Genomic DNA, 21,449 nt, shown 5'->3' with positions numbered 1-21,449 from the left:
GGAGCCATTTGTTGCTTCACCTGAGCTCTTCATTTGAGCTTGCTCTGGAGCTTATGCATGAGGTAATTTCTTAAGGCAGTGATTTGTTTTAAGCAGACCTTTTTTGGCTAAGTTAGGATTTAAGTGCAGGAAATTTGAGTTTTTTCTTCAAAGCTTCTCAGAGGAGCATTGCTGTTTAAAATAAATATAGAATTATAGAATACTTTTTTTTTTTTTTTTTTTGGGAAAGGCTCTTTAAAGGCCATCTAGTCTAACTCCTTGTCATGAGCAGGGACATCTTCAGCTAGATCAGGTCTCTCTGAACCCTGTCCAACCAGGCCTTGAATATTTCCAGGCATGGGAAAACCCCCACCTCTTTGGGCAACCTGTTTCAAAGGCTGAGTTTTGGCTGGCCACATGTTCTTCTGCCTTTCAGTCTCTCCAGGAATCAGCTGGGAGATGAAGGCCTGAGGTGCCTCTTGGACCACTTGCATCGAGTGCCTGGTACCTGTTCCCTCAAGTAAGAGAGCACACAGTGAATCCAAGGAGCAGGAGGGTGTTGGTGTGATCCTCCAGGGAGCTGCTGCTTGTGCTTCTTGCCCTCCCTGCCTTAGGAGCAAAGCTCTGACTGAGCTGTGAGCACAGCTCAAGGCCACCAGGCTGTGGTGGCTCAGGGTCTGATCCAAAACCTGCTGTAAATATGCAAAAGTCTTTTTATCAGTGTCAGCAGGAAATAGCAATGCCCAGAGTGGGGTGGAATTGTGTTTGTAGGGACCTCTGTGGCAGGGAGGAATGATGAATCTGACTCCATGCTCTCAGAAGGCAAATTTATTATTTTATAATACTATATTATATTAAAGCATACTAAGCTAAACTATACTAAAGGATACAGAAAGGATACTTTTAGAAGTCTAAAAAGCTAATAATGAAAACTCGTGACTCTTTCCAGTCCTGACACAGCTTGGCCCTGATTGGCCAAAGAGTGAAAACAACTCACAGCAGAATGCAATGAAACAATCACCTGTAAACAATCCCCAAACACATTCCATGTTAGCACAACACAGGAGAAGCAAATCAGATAAGAATTGTTTTCCTCTGAGGCTTCTCAGCTTCCCCAGAGGAAAATCCTGGGCGAAGGGATTTTTCAGAGATGGTGAATGCCACAGGGTGGTGTGACAGAAGTTGACCTAGTCCCCAGAGCTTTCAGCTCATCACTCCTCTGGGGGTGTTGTCCTCTCTGAGTAACTCAAGACCCCAGGTGCTGTGAGCTGAGCTATGCCCTACACCAGCCTGTCCCCTTCCCTTTCTGCTGGGGCAGTAAATGTTCCAGCTGCTGCTGCTGCCTCTGTAGTGCAAGAGGAAAATTGCATTTGCTGTGTCCCCCAAGTCATCAGCCCTGTCTTGGGGGAGTCAGTGACTGAGTGAAGCTGAAGGGGCCCAGCACCCCACAAGCTGCTCTGTCTTTGGTGCCAGCTTGAGTTTTGCTTCTGTGCCTGAGGAGCCTGGGGACAGCCCTGACTCCTGACACGTGAAAATCCTTCCTTCCCTTCTGTGCAGTCTCAGCCATAATGGGATTTCTCAGGATGGAGTCCTACATCTCATAAATGCCTTTGTCACATCTGGAAACACTACTGAAGTTCAAGTCAGGTGACTTTTTTTCTTCATTAATTTCTGAGTCTTCCCTGCTTGTTTTCCTCTTAATTATTGAAAGTTTGTGACCTTCAGGTAAGAATAATGAGGGCCATGTTTTCAACTGCCTAAAGCTTTGGTTTGTGTCCATTTCAAATGGCCAAGCATAACTTCCAAGCAGAGCTACCATCCCACAGGGCCAGGTTATTTTTGTGTATAGGCACAGATATTCATCTGTATCAACAATTATTGTCATGTATTTATTTGTTAATGAACCTCTTCAGGGCAGGAGCCAGCATTGCTCTCTGAGGTTCTCTTCAGTATGTTGAGACTTCAGAGGCAATAGAAAGCAATGTCCCGTGTTCTTTTACTTGGATTTGCATTTTATCTCCTTTCCCCTCAGGCAAAAATATCCCATGGGCTCTGGGCCTGTTGCTCTGGCACAAAGTGCTTTTCTCACAGATTCCAGGCATGAGACTGGGCTGTGCTGCTCATCTGTGGGGCCTTATCAGTGTTTATGTTCACGGGACCAGCTGCTCTGTCCTGAACCACTTTTAACCAGGGCCTCTTCCATCCATTCCTGCAGTTAGATGTGGCTGCTCAGTCTTTGGGCCACTCTAAAGTCTCCTGCTGTAACTCTCCCCAGGGCTCAACAGAGAGTGCACAGGAGGCAGAGAAAAGCAAGATAGATCAGGATTGCTTCTCCAAAAACCAGTTCTGCCTTTATGCCAATTTAGCATGAGTGAGACCTTACTGAAGCATTTCCCTGGGCTGGTTTATTTTAGGGAGGGCTGAGCTGTGCCAGGTACCTGTCACTGCTCTGCTGGATTATTTTCTGGAGTTTGGTATCATTAAATTCTGAACACTGGGAAAAGCAGTAATTCTCCATCTAAATCTTACACTCATGTCTTTGTGCAGTTTGTGCTCCAAAGCAACTTTAATCATCAAGCTGACAAGCAGAGATGACCCAAGAAAGATTTTGAGGTACTGTTACAGACCTTTTGGGGTGATTTCTTTGGTAAAGGTGGGGTCCTTTTTCGAGGGACAAGACAGACAAAACCTCTTTTTGCTCCTGGCTTGGTGATATTTTGCACTAGTAGCCAATACATTTCCTTGTACTCACCTTGTGAGAAGAGCTTTGTCACATCACAGAGGATCCCACCTCCCTTTCTCTCTGTGCTCCCCACTGTTCCTCACCTGGGCACCTGTAGGTGTTCCTACAGCCACAGGACAGGCTCCTACAGAGAGCAGTGCCATTACAGCACACAGGTATGTTCTACCAGAATATCCCAACAGATGCTTTTGAATTTTGCCACAATCTTATTTTTGGTAACCCTTAAAGGTTTTAAAGGTTATTGTGCCATCCTTCTTTCTCTTTGGGGTTAGGCTGTGCTGGCTGGTATTTCCAGCTCAGGAAGCCTGAGCTGTTTGTGATGAGCTAAGGCTGTTCTCTTTCTCATCCTTTCAGACTGGCAGAGTGCAACTTTCAGCCAGAGCACTTGGAGAAATTGTTCTTGCTCCTGGAAAGGTGCACTGGTCTGACAGAGTACACGTGAGTTAATGGCTCTTGGACCCTTTTGGGGAGTTCATTTGTGAGCTGTTCATTACAGTGAGCTTTGGTTCTAGGTCCTCAAATAACAACATGACAGTCCAAGCTGCAGAAAGACTTCTGCATTCCCTGAGGAAGGATCTGGGGCTGCTGAAAATCAGGTATTGTGTCATTGTGCTTTTGTAGATACTGGTCTGGGACTGGTCTGATCTTCTGAGATCTCCTTACATCAAAAAGAAAGTGAACTGTGCTTCTTCCAAAGGCAGGGAGCACTGGCCTGAGAAATTCCCATGGCTGACTCTGTTATTGGTGTTTGGCTTTATCCCCTTGATTCCCACTGAGCCCCGTGTGGAGCCCTGGCCATAAACTGTGCTGGCTCTGCAGACCACTGCCAGCCTCACAAAGAAGGGTGATGATCCTGCTGGACACATTCCTGCTGCCAGAGCATCCTGCACTTTGCCTGGCTGGCAAATTCTCCCCTCCTCTGCAGGGAAGCTGGGCTGTCCTGCCTGTTCCCAGGCTGCCCCTTTCCCATGCAGACATTCCTCTGCTAAGCCAAGCAGCCTTTCCACGTATTTGGAGTGTGGAGCACTGAACTGGCAGAGGCAGGGATGGATCCAAGTGTGTGAATAAAGCAGAGCTGCCTGTGTTCTGCTTTGCAGCATAGAAGAGCCCTGGGTGTGCAGAGAGAGAGTTGTGAACCTGCTTGAGCTGGCTCTCCAGGCCTCTGGAAGCATCACTGAGATCACGTGAGTGGCACTCAGGTGTCTTTCAGATATTTTCTTTCAGCCTGATACTCTTAAGGAAATGAGATTGAAGCCAGCACTGGTTCTTCTGTTGTTAATTCCCTGTCTCCAGTGCATTTGTCATCCATTTGCCCGCTTGAACCAATTGTAACCCAAATGGCTGGTGGGTAGAAGTGCTTAGAAGGTTTGTGGTCTCACAACTCAGAAGGTTTAATGGGAAGGAGATCATGTTCCTGGTTGCCCTTGGGAGAAAGGGTGCCCAGTTTAGGCTGGGTTTGGAGCTAGATGAAACATTCCAAACCTCTTCAGAGATGGATGATTAGCTTTCATGTGCCAGCATCGCCCTGTCCCATTCAGTCCTCCTGATTTTTCCTATGGAAAATAGTATTTTCTTCCCTCAGGAGTTCACAGATTTATGCTGTTCTCTAATCTCTAACTTTTCAGGATATGTAAAGATAAAACCCTCTTCCAGTTAGTCATAAGATTCCCACACTGCCTGGAGAAGACAGAATCAGTCATTAGCAGGTGAGAAGGCAACTATTTATCATTATTTTCTGCTTGCTTTGAATTTCACTGTGGGATGAAAAATACCTTCAGAGTGTCTCTAAGGCTCCACGGGCTCAGCCTCAGAGTGCCTCTGTGCCACAGATGTGGAAGGAACCTCATGCATGTGCATGGTCCTTTGGGCTGCTCTCCTTCACCCGTGCTGGACCTAAACAAGGCTAAAAATTCCATCTGCCTTCCTGGCAGCAAACAGGAATCAGGAGCACCTTGAGGACTCTTAAGACATGCTGGCTTCTGCATGAGCACACAGAGAGAGCAGCATCAGTGTCCTTTTCCTTTTGGGCAGCTGAAGGAAGAGGCAGCTCTTGTCCTGGGCAGTGGGGACGGGCTGTTTCTCTACATGGACTGTGACATAAATGGGACATGGCAGGGAAGCCCCAGGTGGGCTCTTGAAAGCCCTGATCTGTCCCCATTCATGTCCCTGGGGGGCACCAGATGCTGCACTGGGCTCTGCTGCTCCTCAGTGACATTTGTGTTGTGTGTTTGTGTCCTGCAGACTGAGTCTGTACAAGCCAGAGATGAAGCACTCCTTCTGCCAAAGGCTTTGTGAAAAATGTGCTCAGCTTCAGCAGCTGAGGTGAGTTATTGGGTGTTGTGAAGGATTTTTAGGGAGGGAGCAGCCTGTCCTGGTGAGTGCAGCACTCTGAGCACACAGCAGGGCACGAGAGAGGCCAGTGCAAGGTCCCAGTCCCTGCCTTTGGGTCCCCTTCTTGGAGTGTTTGAATGGAAATAGGAAAGACTCATAGACCTGGTGGCTTGCTGGGGTATCCTTTGAAATCACCTCAATCTCCCAGTGCCCAGAGAAGCTACACTCGCCTGCCATGGCTGGGAGCTCCTGTGGGACCTTGCCAAGTGTCAGTGTTGTGTCCCTCCTTCAAGGTCCCAGCCCTGCTGTGGGCTCAGCACAGACCTTTTGGCACCACTGGACCAAGCCCAGACCTGTTGTTCCCTCCTTGCAGATGGTCTCACATGGAACTCCAGGAGGATGAAGCAGAAATGCTGGTCAGGGTTTTGCTGCCCCTTCCAGAGCTGAAGATGTTTGGGTATGTGTGAGCTTGGCTTTGTGTGTCCAGCTGGGACCTTTTACACATATTTTTTGGTTTGTTCAGTCCTCTGCCTCAGGCCAGTCCTCTTAGCCCTGCACACAGGGGTGTGGAAATCTCTCACAAGGTGCTGGTGCCTGATGTCTGTGCTCTCTGGGGTTTGGGATGGGGCAGTTTGCCTGTCAGTGGAGTAAACTCTGTCTCAGTGTGCTGAGACCTCATCTCCTCATTTGATCCTTGCTGTTTTGCAGGCTGACCTCTAGCAGCGTTGCACCAGCTGGAATTGTTAATTTGATCTCAGGCTTGCAGAATTGCCAGGCCATTGAAGAGCTCAAGTGAGTGAGTTTGTTGTTACCAGGCTGACCAGAGGCTGCCAGGTCTTTCTAGAAGCTTCAGTTAAACTGCAGCCTCTCTTCTGCATCTACTGTGGACAGATGTGCTTTTTCTGATAGAGAAGAAGCAACAATTATTTTATATCTGCAATGAGCAGTGATGAGAGAGACAGAGATCAGTAGTCTGTGGCAGGGAATTCCAGTGGAGAATCAACTGTTTTGGCAGTTGTTTTTTTGCATGGATCTTGTTGTCTTGTGGTCACAGAGGCACCTTGCTCCATGAGGAGCTGGGCTCTTGCTCCAGAGGTTTGGTGTTCTGTTGGTATGTTATCAGAACCCAGACAGGTCCATTAAAGAGCAAAACTGAAATTATTCACAGGGATTAGAATACATTCCCCCATCTCTCCCACTCTTGTTCTGCTCCCCTCTGTGCTGAGTGCTCACACCAGTGTCCCTGGGGAGTTAATTGTTATTTCATCCTTCAGCCTGGGCTACATGAAACTCAGCAGTGCTGCCATCCCTGAGCTTGTGCTGGGGCTTTGTGAGATGCCATCCCTGAGAAGGTTTATGTAAGTATGTGACTGCAGCTGGCCTCTGGCCTGGCTTGGGATGCTGAGCAGCAGGAACTAAATGTCCATTTTCCTGGGGATGTTGTTTCCAGCTTGAACCACAACAGTATTGGTAATGAAGGCTGCTCCAGACTTGCAGAAGCCTTGAGGAAAATGCACAGCCTGGAGGAAATCAAGTAAGTTTCTCCTTTCTTGCAGAGAGGTGGCCACCAGTGCCAGCATTTGGAGAGAACCAGATGTGCTTGTACACAGTATTGTTACAAAAACAGGGAGGCTGCAAAATGCTTGTGTATGAGGTACCTTGGACTAGAGGAAATCAGATCTTGATGTTCAGAAGAGGAGGCTATGGTCTACCCCACTCTGCTGCAGTCATGTAGAATATTAATTAAACAGAATTTAAATCTTCCCTGGGATCCAGAATAGGACTAGAAACTCCCTTCTGTCCTGGGAGAGCCTCAGACCCAGCATTTGCCTGAAAACATCTGTACTGGAGCCAACCCCAGGCTTGCTCTCTTTTTTCCCTCTCTTGCCAGATGCTGTCCATTCTCTGCTGTAGCAATTTTTAAAATAATAACCACCTGTCTTCATCCTGTCCTGGTTTTCTGGCTGAAGTAATTTCCCACCTGTCAACAGGATACAGTGATTTTAATTGTTCTTTGCAATTTTTTAAATTCCTCATTAACACCTATTAATTTCCTGTGAGAGAGTTGAGATAAACAGCTCTTTGATTCTGCTGGCAAGGCCTGAGGTGTCATCCAGCAAATGGGACACATTAAATCGGATCTTGTACTTTGCCTGCCATTTTCCTTTACAACACAGCCTTCCATCTCTTCTTTAAAGTTTGAGCCACAACGAGATTGGAGATCCAGGCCTGATAAATCTTGCTGCTGTCCTGCTGGAAATGCAAAACCTGAAGAAAATCGAGTGAGTCCCTTTGTTCTGGTTCAGCTGGTTTGGTCATGGCCATGGTGGGGAAGCCTGTGTGGGAATCCCTGTGCAAGGCTGAGGCATGGATTCAAGCTGTTCCTTCTCCCAGGGAACAGAAATTAGAGCATCCAGGCTCTTTGCTAGGCTCAGCTCTTGGGGTAAGCCTGGTAACTTTTTGAAATGGAAAACCTGGAAATGACTTGGAGCAAGAAAAGGAAGTTCCTGGTTCTGTCTGAGAGGGAAAACTGCTCCTTCCCCACAGTACCTGCAGGGCCAGGAGTTACAAACAGTGAAATATCTTAACCTGGTACATTCTGGTTCTCATGTAGTCACTGAGAGTCTCATGTTTACTTCAGCCTTTCAGGGAACTGTCCCAGTCCTGCTGGAGGGGAAAAGCTGATGGAAGCTCTTGCCCATTGCAAGCACATCAAGGAGTTACTGTAAGTGTGTGATTTCGGATATCCTTTTGGGAAGCTGGGCAAAAATCAAGGCATAGAAGTCAGGTATGACTCTGACAAAGCCAAGATCTGTGTTACCACTTGATTCTTGTGAGAGCAGGGTAAAAACTCTGCTACACACCATGGCAATGTGTGGTGCTGGGTGTGGAAGGTTTGGGGATTGGTTGCTGGATTGTTTTGAAGATTTCCAAGAACTGTGCAGTCTGCATTAGTGGACTAATGGGTTCAAGAGCTGAATCTGCAGGTTTATGGGCAGTGTCAGGAGCTGCTCAGTGCCTGTGCTGCCCAAGATATCACCACTAATCTGTGTGGCTGCAAAAATGGAGGGAAGTGGACAGATAAAGGCTTTACACAGTCAGATCAGTTGATGTTCTGTTCCAGACCAGTTTAAAGAACCTATGTGCCCTGCCATGTCAAATAAATGAAATTTTAAAAGAACACATAAGAAAAAGTTACAGTTAAACTACTGGAACTGTCCTTGAAACCTTCAGACTAGGTTGTGTGTCCTAAGGGCTCATATGAAAAAGTGCAATTTCAGTTCAATTCCAGCTCAGGTAACCCAGTCAGGAGGGGAGACAAGTGTGCTTCTGGGAATGCAGCTCAGTTTTACTTTCCTGTTTAGCTTCTGCTGCAGGATTTCAAAACCCCATTGTTTCTTCCCCCCACCCTCAGAGCCCTTTGAATCAGGCACATGAGGTCCTCTCAGCCCAGTCCCAGGCACGTGTGGGGAGGAATGGGGGGGTCACACATCCATGTGGGGGACACACAGGTGAGGAATGAGGCTCTGAACTTCACTGCCAGTAACATTTCACTTCTGCTTCTCCCAGACTGTCAAGGAATGGTTTTGGAGACAGGACAGCAGTGACACTTGCCCTCTGTCTGCCTCACATGACCAACCTGAAGGTCCTGCAGTAAGTGTCAGCCTCTGCCCCAGGAAGGCTGGATATCCTGGGGAGAATGGGGATTCTTGAAAGAAGGAATGGGAAAAGGCATGGGCACTGGTTGCTTAGAGAGTAATTTCAGTGTCCCTGGGTTGAGAAACCCTCCACAATTACTCTGCTGTAAGAGTCACATAAATTTTTCTTGCTTCATCTCTTGCAGCATTAGCTATAGAGATGAACCAGGAGGAGAGTATACAGTGAAATAAGCCTTAAAACTGATTTTGAGTATATTTGTTTCTGATGCCTCTGGTGGGATGTAAGCATAAGGATGAGCATTTTTATGGACCCTCACCTTTTTGTGCAGGCACCTCTGAGTCATTTATTTTCCCTGAACTCAGTATTTCTGCGTTTTTAAAACTTTTATGGGAGTCTTTCCAGGATTCTAGCACATAGGACTTTGTTGCACTGTTTTATAGTAACAAAGCAAGAAATTGGTGAGCTAGAATTGCTCACTGGGCTCAATTAGCCTAGAGGCATCTCTTCCAGCCTGTGTCTAAAATGTCATCAAAAGATAACTTAGAAAAGGAATCCCAGTGGTAGGACACCATCTCTGGTTGGGTTCTTGGCAGGTTAAATATGAGCTTCTGTTACAGCTTTATTCCAAAGTAATCCTCCAATGCTTATGTTTCCTTGGTTAGCTTCCAGAACAATAACATTGGGCAGGCAGGAGGGCTGGAGCTGGCCAGAGCCCTGGTGGTGTGTGGGCAGCTGGAAGAGATAAGGTAGGTCATGGCAGGTGCACCTGGGGTGGTGCCAAATGTGTCACAGGCTGGTTTGGGTTGGAAGGGACCTTTGGTCATCACCTGGCTCCAATCCCTCTGCCATGGGCAGGGACATTTTCTACTGGACCAGGTTTCTCCAAGCCCCATCCAGCCTGGCCTTGGACAATTCCAGGGGTGGGATATCTACAGCTTCTCTGGGAAACCTGTGCCAGGGCCTCACCACCCTCACAGGGAAGAATGTCTGCTTCCTAATATCCAATCTAATCCTTCCCTAAGCTTGAAGCTCTTCCCCCTTGTCCTGTCTCTCCATGCCCTTGTCCAAAGGCTCTCTCCAGCTCCCTTGTAGTCTCTTAAGGTGTTGGAAGGTCTTCTTCCCATTCTCCCTTACTGTCATTTCCTCTCAAGTCACACCAATCATTAACTCCAATTTTTGAGATTTTTAATTCCACTTTCCCATGCAACACATGATGTGCTGCAGATCTGTCCTTCTTTGACTCAGGTATAACCCCATATTTCTGTCTGCAAGCAATTCCCTGCTGCAAGAACTGAGGTTGTTACAGCAGGGCTGTCACTCCCATTGTACTAAGCAGTGAAGTGAATTGAAGTTGTTATTTACCAATCTGGCTCATCCCTGTTGTCTGCAGAATCACTCCCATAGTACCAAGCAGTGAAGTGAATTGAAGTTGCTGTTTACCAATCTGGCCCATCCCTGCTCTCTACAGAGTCCTCACTTAGTCTGGGTAGTAGTTATTAACTTGCTAGTTCACATGATTGTGTTTTCATGGTGGCTTTTCTCTGACTGCACCTGCTTTTTCTGCACCACTCAAAGCTTTTCCATGCCTCTTCCAGTCTATCAGAAAACGACCTTGGGGAGCAGAGCATCCGTGCCCTGGCCAAGGGGCTGCCGTGCCTCAAACGCCTCCGGAGGATCGAGTGAGTGCTGGGGCCTCGGGGGCAGGACGTGCTGCTGTGCTCCCCTCAGCTCTGACACCAGCACTCCATGCCCTCTGTTTGCTCTCTCCCTGCTGCTTCAGCTTGAAATTCTGTGGAGTCACTGATGATGCTTCCAAATCCCTCTCCCTGGGCTTCCAGCAGTGCCCGTCCGTGGAGGAGATAATGTGAGTGTGGGGATGGGTGGGGAGGCACTTCAGCACTCACAGGTCACTCTCATTTTAGTGCCTGCTCCTGTTTGGAAATGCAGGGCACTTCTCACCCTGCTGGATACTTGTTAAAAGTATTTTATAATACTTTCCACCAAGTACTTTTCGGTGGTAATGAATCGGTAATTTACTAATTGATGAATTACGCTGCTAAAACATTTCGTGGGGTGAAGCTGTATGCTCAGCAGCCATTTCCATCTTTCACATCTCATTCCCTGGGCCCGCAGGACTCTGAGATAACCACAGCCCACAGGCACTCCTTGGTGTCTTATCACGCATGGAAGCATGTGGTGAAATGGAGGAAAATCCTCAGAATGAAGCTTGTAATCCAGAGGAATGTTTACCTGTCACGATAAGAGAGTGATTGGCTCTTGCAAAAAGGCTGATCCACGAGGGGTAATGTCCCAGTAGTGGCACTAGTGTTTGTCCAGACTCACAACTGGGATTTCTTGTCTGCCTTAGACTGTCTTGGAATGCCCTTGGAGATGGAGGAGCCCGAGAGTTGGCCATTGCTCTCCCAAAGATGGAAAAGCTGAAGGTGTTGGAGTGAGTACAGCCCTGAGAAACACCCTGGGAAGGCTCATTTTTCTGTCATTGAGCCTTCAATCACGGGACTTGCAAAAAGGGGGTGCACTTCAGGAACCACAGGCAGGCTCCTGCAGTTTAAGCTTCATGCACCAAGGGTCTGGCTGATACACTTGAATTAGCACTTATTTTACTGAAGGTGGTTACAACATGGGACAATTCAGCTCTTTTCCACTCTGGATTTGTTTTGGATTTCAAAATTCTCTTTTGGTTTTTAAAACAGCCTGGAGAAGAACCGCATTGGAGCCTGTGGGGCTACAAAGCTCTCAGAGGAACTTGCCACGTGCCCAGAAATTCAGTCCATCAGGTGAGCAGGTGTCCCAGAGCTCTGTGGCTGGGTCTTGGCTCAGCAAGGAGAGGTCAGGGTGACAAGGGTGGGGACAGATGTGACCCATGCCCCTGCTGCCCTGGGTTAGCTGGCAGGGACTAGGGTTTTGCAGGGAATGCAGGCACAAGACAAGCTGAGGGTTTTCTGGGACAGCTTCACCTCCTCAGAAAGTCCAAGGGAAAAAAAAGGAACTGAAAAGCTTCCTGGCTTTAAATGAGGCAAAAAATGAAGACCCAGTTGTGTAATATCCCCATCAGGAAGTTGTTGCATTTGTTCTTTAAAAGTTTCTTTCTGTCATTCCTTCTGGCTTCACTTCTGATGAACATTGCTGCCCTGTCCCACTCTCTCCTGGGATCCACATCTCCTGATGCTTGGGCACCACCCTTGCTCCTGCAGTAACACGTTTGCTGTCCTTGCAGGCTGTGGGGCAATCCAGTGCCCAAGGGCCTTCCTGAGACTTTGACAAGCCAAGACCCCAGACTGTGTTTCTCCTTCAACTAGAAAAGAAGACCCTTGGCCTAGCTAGGAGTTCTCTGTCTGCTGCTGCCTCAAAGCTGCACTGAAGAACCAGGAACTCAAAGTTCCTACAACTGAAAGCTGTAAAAATTCAATCTTTCTTTGCTGCACTGAACCAAGTATGGACACTGTTTTTGTTTGTTTGTGGTTTTGTTTAGTTTGTTTCTGTTGGGTTTGTTTGTTTTGTTTCTTGTGATTTTTTTATTGTACAGAAGAGAAAAACACTGTAAATAACTGCTGCTGAGCAGGCAGTATGGTATTCTTGGTAGAAAAGCACTGAAACTCTCTTCAAGAGAATAACTTTCCAGTAAGTTATTAGCAAATACTGATAAGAATGCTTATGTACTAGACATTATTTATTTGTGTTGCCCTACAATGAAAGGTTCACCATCACTTCCATCCAAGCTTCAGCTTCAGAAGTTCAATACTTTGTCTTTATTTTGAGGAAGGGGCAGTGAGTGACAAAGAACAGATACTATGAATTAAGTTCTCACACACAGACACACAAAAGCAGATATAAGGTTTTCTCAGAGCTGTGAGATTTTGGAGTCACCATCCCTGGAAGTGTTCAGAAAACGTGTGGATGTGGCACCTGGAGACATGGTTTGGAGATGAACATGTTGATGCTGGGTTAAGGGTTTGGCCCAATGATCTTAGAGGTCTTTTCCAACCTTAACTCTTCTATGATTGCATTATTCTAGGATGAGATGCATTTTCTCAGGCATTCAGAAAGGCAGCAGAGTATTTCATTATCCTTAATCAAGATTGCAACACCTCCAGGGTGCTGCAGTAAAAGAATAAACATCCTTCAGGTGAGAAGGTAAAAATAAATATTTGAGTCTTGTGGTGGATTTATTTATGGAATTTTGTTTGCAGCAGCATTTGCCTGGGGAGATGTAACTGATCTGATTTGGGCAGGGCAGGCATCTGGAATGAGAAAGAAATGCTGGTCCAGCAAATCTTTGGGCAACTGGTTGTGAGCAGGTGGTGCTGGTTATTCCTGGGGGAGCCACTGTCCCTATTTAAAGATCAGCCTCGTGCTTTGTGACATAGTGAGGTGGTGGTGTAAAAGTGGGACACATTTTGCAGAAACTACTCTGAAATGGGTTTAAAAACAAAAACAAAGGGAAAAAGTAGTGAAATTCCTCATCGGGTTATATAATTCAATGGAGTATGAGGAAGAAATTCTTCCCTGTGAGGTTGCCCAGAGCAGCTGTGGCTGCCCCATCCCTGGAAGTGTTCAGGTTGGATGGAGCTTGGAGCAGCCTGGTGGAGTGAAAGGTGTCTCTGCCCATGGCAGGGGGGTTGGAACAGGGTCATTTCTAAGCTCTCCTCCCACCCAAACTGTTCTCTGAGAAGTGAGGTCTGAGGTTCCCCCTCTGCAGTGCCCCTGATTCCTGAAGTCAGGCAGTGTCCATCTGCACTGTGAGGTTTGCAGGGATGTAACACACCATGGGAATGCTCTTGCAGCACTGCTCTTGTCTCCAGGTGTTAAAAGAGGGACTCAACTCCAACTGCATTTCTCAGGGTCTCCCCCAAATTCAGGGCTCCAGTCTGACCCAGAGAGTGGCCATCCCAACGGGAGCCAGGGCAGGGAATTGCAGGAACACACAGCATCTTTTCCAGAACACCAGGTGTCAGCAAAACCCCAAAAACGGGGAGAGGTTGTCTGTGATCCAGTGGTTCAGGATCAAAACGGGCAAAATGGGTTGAATTTTTTAAAAACCAGAGTTTGGACCGAGTTGTGCATGGAACACAGGAACATGATGGCTCTGTGGTTCAACTCTTCCATGTGATGCCAAGGACTCCTGGGGCATGCTTCCCATTTCCATTGTGCTTGCCATGTCCCTGCTCCAGCTGGTGCTCGTTTCTGAGGGCAACTTGGGGTCTTTGTCCAATTTTGAGGGGTTAAATGTATCTTCTGGAATGCAGGAAGATGTGAGGCCATGAGGGATGGTGTGTGATGGCCAAAAAACAAACCAATTCCCAACCACCTAATTACTGCGGGCCATTTTTAGAGCTGTTACTATTAGGTTTTGGATTTATCATGGTCCAAAAATGGAAATGCATCAGGACTCTCTGCACTCCCCTATTGTTTCAGGCAGCCTGCAGTCTCTGGAAGACAATGTCTGAGCTAGTCAGTACTGGTTTCATACACAGAAGGCATTTTGCCCCCTGAGACCGGATCTTTAGAAAGAAACCCTGTGCTGTAAATAAACAGGCTGCTGGAGGGCGGGAGGGAGCCTGGATTTTGTGCTGGGGAGCAGCTGGAGCCGGGCTGGGCCAGGCTCCTGCCCACTGGCAGCAGCTCCAAAGAGCTGGAACTGCAGCCACTGTTTCCTCTCTGCTAAAACCAGTTCCAGGTAGCCCTGAACCTGCTGTGACTTGGAGGCATCGTGCTGGCAACACAGAAAACACAGGCAAATCTGATCTGGGACCAAACAGGCATATTTGTATTTGTGAAATACAGTCTGCCTCTCCCTTTTCCCCTCAAAGTGACATTTTAAGCCTCAGGCAAGGAGGTAGGAGGGCAGGGCTGGCACAGACCCCACTTCTCCCACTGAATTCCTCTTTCAGGCACAGCCTCAACCCTTTCTGTGATGGTTTCTGGCCACACAGTTCTTCACACAGAAAGAACAGCGTTGCTCCTCAACATTAGGCTCAGCTGTTAGTTAGTTGGGTGTTGCCTGTCGTGGTGCCTGTGCTGAGAGGAGCCCTGGTGACCCCTGAGCCTGTCCTGGGTCCACTGCTCCACTCCTGGGGCTGGCAGAGGGAGCACCTTGTGCAGGCTAAAAACTGGGTGCCTTAAAGCTCCTCTGCCTTCCACAGCTCATACTGAAGGAGAAGAAAGTATTCCAGCTGGCCAGGGGAACTGGGGACTTGCTTATTTGTCTGTGATCTTCCACAGCATGAGTAGGGCCCACAGCAAAGAGCTCTGATCACGTAGGGATGGTTTATTTAATCAGCAGCCTCAGAGAGAGGCTTTCAGCCTTATTACCATATCTCCACATCAAAAACATCTCTATAGATATCCTGGACAGCTGAAGATGTGTCCACCGAGGGCTGGGTGAGGTTGCCAATGGCACTTTGGTGGTACCAGTGGTGGTAGCAGCCTCGAAGGGAGCACATGCCAGCTCCTTGGGGTGAGTTGGTGATGGGTGTTAGTGACAATGGCCAGCCCTTCACGTCTGGCCTGTGCACTTGGGGCCTGCTTCTTTTCCTTCTTTAACCATCTTTTCTCCATGGGAAGCAGAATCAGTGGGACACGGTCCAGACCCGAATGATTTCAGCACCAGGAGCACCCACAGTGGCTGGGCAGGGAAAACCCTGCTTACACCCAAACAGCACACAACCCGGTGGTTTTGCTTAAAAGCAGTGAGTGTTGATCCTACAAAGTTATATTTTCCCTTGGATCTGAATGCATAACATGGAAAATAATTTTCTAGATGTATTTTTTAGGCTGTTTTTAAGCTTTTTTTTATTTTTCTCCAAACAGCGAAGCAAAAGCAGCGAGCGAAGAAGTTTTGGGGTGGATCCTTTTTCTTTTTTTTTTTTTTTTTTTTTTTTTTTTTCCTCTCTCTTTAATCAGAAGCGGATGATGCTCGTTGCGGGAGGGGGGAGCCCGAGCACGGCCGCGCCCGCCGCCCGCCCCTCGGGCCCGCGTTCGGGGCGGGTGGGCGGTGATGGCGAGGGGCGGGCGCGGCCGTGCGGAGCTTCTGAGCCCGCAGCCCCGCGGGAGCTGCTCGGCCCGGCCCGGCCCGGCCCGGCGGTGAGTACCGGCAGCCCCCGAGGATGCCCTGGGGATAACGGAGGGGGCTGCTCGGCGGGATCGCCGCCGTGCCTCGGGCGGGTGGTGGGATAGCGGAGACTCCGGTGGGACGGTGGCGCTGGCCGGGACAGCGTGACAGCGCTGTGAGCCTCCGCATGGGGACCTGCGGGGTGGTGTCCCCCACTGGCTCATCCCGAGGTGTGTAGTGGGGTTTCTGCCCTCCCTCCGCCTGGACAGATCCTCCGTGCTGCCAGACAGACCCTCCCTCCTCTGAGACAGACCTTGGGTTCCTTGACCATCCCTCAGGACGCTCCCCCTGTCACTTTACGCTCCCCTTCCCCAGCCCAGCTCCCTTCGTTCATGCACGGTGTGGAAGTTGCTCTGCTCCCACTCCCTGTGCGTCTGTATCCACTTCTAAAAATGTGAGCTGGGCATGCCACCCCTGAGCAAATGCCAAGGCCTGGTGGCTTCACTCCCCAAGCTTGGGGACGTTTGTCGGGTTTTTTCTGGGCAGCTGCTGCAAGTCCCTCTCCTTGTCCCCTGACACTGAGTCACGGGGGGATCTGGCGAGTTGGAGGCTGAGGAATCAGAGTCGCTTCTTCAGGAGCTGTTTGCAGCCCGATGCTGCTGCAGCTGGCCATGATCTCCCTCATGCCATGCATTTTGGGGGCACTGGGAGGGTTCCTACTCACGGATGTGCTGCCTCTCTCTCCTCTGTGCCCAGCAAGGCGCTTTGTTCTCTGAGCAAGAGGCGAGCGGAGCGTTTCGCTCAGCAGTGTGAGGGTGCTGGGAGGATGGCAGGCAGGGAGGTGTTTTCCTCTCAGCTCTGCCAGCCTGAAGACCTGATGCAATAAGTCTTTGTGTGAGTAACCCTAATTTAGGCAAAGGGGCTGGACTAAAGCCAGCAAGGCTGGAGGACTTGGTGGGCAAACACACCCTTTGGAGCTGGTCACCACAAGGAGGGTGGAACAGGAAACAGAGGTGAGTAGAGAGCTGAGCCTCGGTGGCAGAAGCACCTCTGAAGGGCTGGGTCCTTGCTGCTGGCTCCCCAGAGCGTGAGCTGCTTTGTGGAAAGGAATTGGGAGGATCCTCATGAACCTCGAGGACCAGGTCTGAACCTGCTGGCAATACACCTGAACCTCACTGGAAAAGCTGGAGTTGTGAGCACAGCCCAGGCGTGCTCAGTTCTGATCCTGCTCCCCTGTCACCTGCATCAGCCTCCTCAAGCCAGCCCAGGTACTGGGGCCTCTGATACCACTGTGCTTCTCTGGAGTCAGAAAATTATTTATTATCAGCCAGAAATAGCCTTCCACGAAGCCTGTTGGGGGCAGGGAAGGGAGAGATGGGAGGAGGAAGGCTGGGAACAAAGGCTCGGGGCATGTGGAAAGGAGTTATTTTGAAGAAAGCAGTCAGTGGAGGATGTTTTCCTGTAGCTGCCTTGGGGAAATGCTGCATTTGCTTTGGTTACAGCTGTGTGATAGCCTGGGACATACGTTTTCTGGTGATGTGTGTTTTTCTTTCCCTGCTGTTGCTGCTAGAGCATCCTGACCAGGATAAAGTGGAGGGAAGGAGTGAGGGCAACTAGTAAGGCTTCCAAGTGTCCCCAGATTTCATCTTTCTGTGGTGTAGGCACCCACTAGCCCCTGCCTTGGGCAGACACACAGTCCTGGAGCTGCTCTCTAAGAGCCAACGCTGTCCCCAGCCCCCAGGGGATGGAGTTTGCCAGCAGCCTGCCTCTGCTGGCACTGTTGGCATGTGCCCTGCTGTTCCTAGGACCTGCTTGGTCAGGAGCACAGTTTGTATCTCTTGCAGGGGCTGCAGACACTGCCCTGGTGCAGTGGGAGGGTGGGCAGGGCTGTCCGGCTGCTGCGATGCTTCTCCCTCCCTGCTGCCCTGTGAGCTCCAGCTAAAGGGAGCTGAGATCCTGAGGATCAACATGTGTCCTGGGGACATCCTTGCTCCCTGGGTCTGTGCTGGGGGACAGTGAGGGGTTCATGCTGGTTGCTGACAAGCTGTTGTGAAGCCATTGCTTATCAGGGTTAGACAACCCCAGTGTGTGGCCAGTCTGTGCTGTAGGAGGGGCCCTGGACCCCAGGAACTGGGGATTCCAGTGTGGAAAAATCCTTTTTGGATTCAGCTGCTGGAGCTGAGCTGTGGATGAGATGCTCTAGAGGGGCACAGCTGCACAGCCCTTCTTAGTCCTTGGTTCTGCTCCTCTTGCAGCGATCCCCCTCCCTCACCCCAAAGCATCGGGATTTTGCAGTGCTGGAGCAGCCTGGAGCTGCCCCACAATTTACCAGTCTGTGTGCTGGAATTGCAGCAGCTTTGTTTGCCTTTCAGCAGTCTCGGTGTGGTGCATGAAGAGTCTGGGAGGAGCAACTTCTCCTGCTCCACTTGGTGGAAAGAGTTTCCCCTGCCTTCAGTGGGAAGCCCAGCCTGGGGGGAGCTGGCCGGAGCCGCTCGCGCCGCCGTAAATCAGGGAGGGCTTGTTCTCCAGGAGCCCTCGGTGTGCTGGGAACATAATTCCAGGTTAATTGATGAAACAGCAACGCTTGCAGCCTCCTGTCCGGGTTCAGGGCTGCCAGCTCTCATAAGGAACTCTTTATGTGAGAACCTTGGCTGGTGTTCAGAGGCGGGGTGGGGGGATAGAGGGAAAGGTAAATTTTCTGGTGCAGTGGAGTTGCCTGGCATTTGAAATAGTGCTCCTGGCAGGATGCAAAACCCACAAACAGTGTGAAGAAAAAAAAAGAATCGAACACTTCCCCACCCGTTCTGCCCCTGAAATCTTACAGTTTGTCTTTTAAACCTCTGTAAAATATTTGTTGAAGGACCTGAGTCATCACTTTTTGCTACTTTGGCTCAGCTTCCTGGCTGCTGGCTTTGCAAGGTTTCTTGTTTGGGTCACGGGAGCAGGGGAAAAACTAATTCCCAGGAACTCAGGTGAGTTCGGAGATCATAACGTTGTTGTTAAAATGCCAGAAAAACAAACGAGTGTAGAATTCAGCAAGAAGGGCTCCAATTTTATTTGTCTGCTGCTTTTGCTAAGGCCTTGTGTTTGGGAGCTGTCATATTTTCTGCCTGTAGCCAGCAGGAAAAATCTTGTGTCTAAAATAGTCGCCTTCCTCCCAGCCCTGGATTTTCCATCATCACGTGATTCCAGAAGCTGAGGATTTAGGAAGAAACATCAGCTGTCATGAGGCTGATTTTAAAAATGATACAAGCTGGGAATGCAAGTTTTGCTATTAAACAAGTCCAGTGCTGTGCACCATTTAAACCCAGTCTGATATTCCCTCGAGCGGTGTCTAAAGCTGTTGAGAAGGGGTCGAGAATTACTCAGACGTCATTCTCACAAACCATAGCATTTTTGTCTCGCTGGCACACAACTCTGTCTCAGGGTGAAGCTTCACACATCAAGTGGCAGCATCTCTCTGCTGCAAAGCAGGCCAAAAAAATTAAAATTCTGTGGGAAAATGTTGGATCTTAGTGATGAAAATCCCGTCTGTGAAGGGGAAGGGATGGGGGGCTCTGAGGGGTGGGATGGAAGGAAGGGGGAAAGGTGGCTCCAGGCATGGGGACATCAGTGCTCTGCATGGCTTGGTGTTGGTGTCCCCGTGCAAACGAGCATTGCACATACCCATGAATTAATATTTATTTATCTTATCAGCTCTGAAGCACTGGTTGCTTTAGGGATGAAATGGTGCATGGGATGGAGGGACCTGCACAGCTGCCTGCTGCTGGGGCTGTTCTGGCTGACATGAGGTTAGGCTGACATGCAGTGAGGTCTAAAAGCAGTTGAAGATATTTCTGATCACATAAATGATGATTTTTTTTTTCTTCGCCTCTCACATGTGATAGATGGTGTTGGCTGGGAATAGGAATCCAATTAAGATTCAGAAAGCCAGCATTTTTGTTTTCAATAGCACAGGAAAGTGGTTAATAAGTTAAACAGCCTGTTACACTCCTGGTGTATTGTTGGGATGTGGGAGGTTCCCTCTGCACCTGCAAGGGAGCCCTGATGGCTGCGTGTCCTTTGGAGCCCAGCCACCCTCCCCACAGCCCTGATCCTTTACATTCCAAGGGCCTGCCTTTAATTAAGTCCACTTTTTCCTCCAAATCCAGTTTTGAAACAGATCTATCCCCCCTCCTTGTGACAGTGTGCCCAGCTTTCATGTGCCTGCTGTAGGATGGAGCAGGGAATTTTTAATACTGGAAGCTAAAATATACCCCAAACCCTGAGAGTGCCTTGTCCTCTCTTGCTGCATCTCCTGTTTGCCCCACCCGGAGCAGGTGTCTGACAAGAGCATCGCTGCCCTGGGGTGGCAGGAGATTTGTGTTTGGCGTTTGCCTCTGTCGGACAGAGGCTGCCTGTGGCTGCACCCGCAGGACTGAGCCTCCCAGTCCCCCGTGGAACGGGCAGCGTGGATTTCTGCCTGGGAAGGTGCAGGAGGTGGAATTCTGCCTGGGAAGGTGCAGGAGGTGGAATTCTGCCCGGGAACGGGGTGGGTGCAGAGCCGGCACACGAGCCCTTCCCTTGGGTCCGCCTGGTAGGGCGGCTGTGTGCAGGGTTTGATGTGAGCGCCACGATTCACGGTGACATCACGATGTTTTCTGCCCTGAATCACAGATTTCCCTAAATTGAGCCCCAGAGGAAACTCGTAGTCAAGCGAAAATGTGCAACCCTTCTCGGCGTATCTGAGCCAAATACGTGCGAGCCCGTGGGGACGGCAGTGGGCTCTGACCGTGCGGCTCGGCCGTCGCTCCGTGTGTGTCCCGAGCAGGGGGAGCTCTGCGCTCCCACCTCGCCCTGCTCCTTGTTTGCCCTTTCTCCTGCCTGAGCAGCGAGCCTGGAAGGCACCCATGGATCTGTGAGCAGGGCATGGATGTGCGGGGCGGGCACCAGGGTGGGCTCTGCCCCCTGCACACGCACCCCTGTGCAGCTGCCTGGTAGCACGGCCCCTGTTTCCTCCCCGGTTTGGAGGAAGGACTTTTTCCCGTGGTGTGTTTTTTTGTTGTTGTTGTTGTTGGGTGGGTTTGGTTGGTTTTTTTTTTTTTTTTGGGTGGGGTTTGTTGTTTTTTTTTTTCACTTTGAGACTTTCTGAGCACACCCCCAGGCCCTGCAGCTCCTCCCGGGCCGTGTCACCAGTGGTGCTCTCTGTCCCCGCGTCACCGCGGGGTGTGGAGGAGCGCGTTTTGCTTTCGTTTGCCAGCCTGGAGCCCTCGGCTCCGCGACGACGCTGAGGATTGCGGAAACACCTCAGTCCTTGTGATTTCCCGTCGGTGAGTAGGTTTAGATACTGTTTTGGGGGACATTTTCAGACTTCGTCTGTAGAGGGTTGGAGAAGAAATTTGCTCTTTGGTCCCCAGTGCCGGCTCTGCCCGAAGCTGCCTCCATGCTAGAAGCACCTAAAGGTGTTTGGTTTTCCTCTCCCTTCCCTGGCTTGCTGGGATTTCCAGGTTTGGTGTCTCTGCGGGTGCAAGCCCCTCCCTGAGGACCTGGTCCATCCTCTGGCCCAGGAGCAGTGGCCAGGCCACGGCTGTGCCCCTGCTGTTGCAGAGGGACAGGCTTGCCCCCCACGGGGGTGCTGGCACAGCGGCTTTTGCCATCCCCGGTGCCCTCTGGCAGCTCACCGCA

At 49.8% G+C, this 21,449-nt stretch overlaps 2 protein-coding genes across 6 annotated transcripts in view; both read left to right on the top strand.

The window, feature by feature from the left end:
- NLRC5 (NLR family CARD domain containing 5) overlaps positions 1-12,879 on the top strand; it is a 34,081-nt gene extending 21,202 nt beyond the window's left edge. For all 3 annotated transcript variants that reach the window (XM_059857344.1, XM_059857345.1, XM_059857343.1), the window contains 21 exons: positions 416-499; positions 1,537-1,626; positions 2,527-2,592; positions 3,077-3,160; positions 3,235-3,318; positions 3,820-3,906; positions 4,348-4,428; positions 4,964-5,044; positions 5,427-5,510; positions 5,762-5,845; positions 6,328-6,411; positions 6,504-6,587; positions 7,252-7,335; positions 7,695-7,778; positions 8,624-8,707; positions 9,376-9,459; positions 10,309-10,392; positions 10,494-10,577; positions 11,082-11,165; positions 11,428-11,511; positions 11,952-12,879. In XM_059857344.1, coding sequence (XP_059713327.1) covers positions 416-499; positions 1,537-1,626; positions 2,527-2,592; positions 3,077-3,160; positions 3,235-3,318; positions 3,820-3,906; positions 4,348-4,428; positions 4,964-5,044; positions 5,427-5,510; positions 5,762-5,845; positions 6,328-6,411; positions 6,504-6,587; positions 7,252-7,335; positions 7,695-7,778; positions 8,624-8,707; positions 9,376-9,459; positions 10,309-10,392; positions 10,494-10,577; positions 11,082-11,165; positions 11,428-11,511; positions 11,952-12,033 — 1,747 coding nt within the window. In that variant the 3' untranslated portion in view covers positions 12,034-12,879. The remainder of the gene's footprint in view (positions 1-415; positions 500-1,536; positions 1,627-2,526; positions 2,593-3,076; positions 3,161-3,234; positions 3,319-3,819; positions 3,907-4,347; positions 4,429-4,963; positions 5,045-5,426; positions 5,511-5,761; positions 5,846-6,327; positions 6,412-6,503; positions 6,588-7,251; positions 7,336-7,694; positions 7,779-8,623; positions 8,708-9,375; positions 9,460-10,308; positions 10,393-10,493; positions 10,578-11,081; positions 11,166-11,427; positions 11,512-11,951) is intronic.
- Positions 12,880-15,734: 2,855 nt separating this feature from the next.
- The window catches only part of CPNE2 (copine 2), a 42,444-nt gene continuing 36,729 nt past the window's right edge, over positions 15,735-21,449 (top strand). For 2 of the 3 annotated variants that reach the window (XM_059857338.1, XM_059857340.1), the window contains exon 1: positions 20,939-21,094. The gene's annotated coding sequence lies outside the window, so the exon portion shown is untranslated. Of the gene's footprint in view, positions 15,818-20,938; positions 21,095-21,449 lie in introns of those variants that run through there. The other variant, XM_059857341.1, reaches the window with a different exon arrangement.

The sequence above is a fragment of the Haemorhous mexicanus genome, chromosome 12 (assembly GCF_027477595.1).
Source record: "Haemorhous mexicanus isolate bHaeMex1 chromosome 12, bHaeMex1.pri, whole genome shotgun sequence".
NCBI classification, from domain to species: domain Eukaryota; kingdom Metazoa; phylum Chordata; class Aves; order Passeriformes; family Fringillidae; genus Haemorhous; species Haemorhous mexicanus.
The sequence above is the reverse complement of the archived record's forward strand: the minus strand, read 5'-3'. Positions and strand labels throughout refer to the sequence as shown.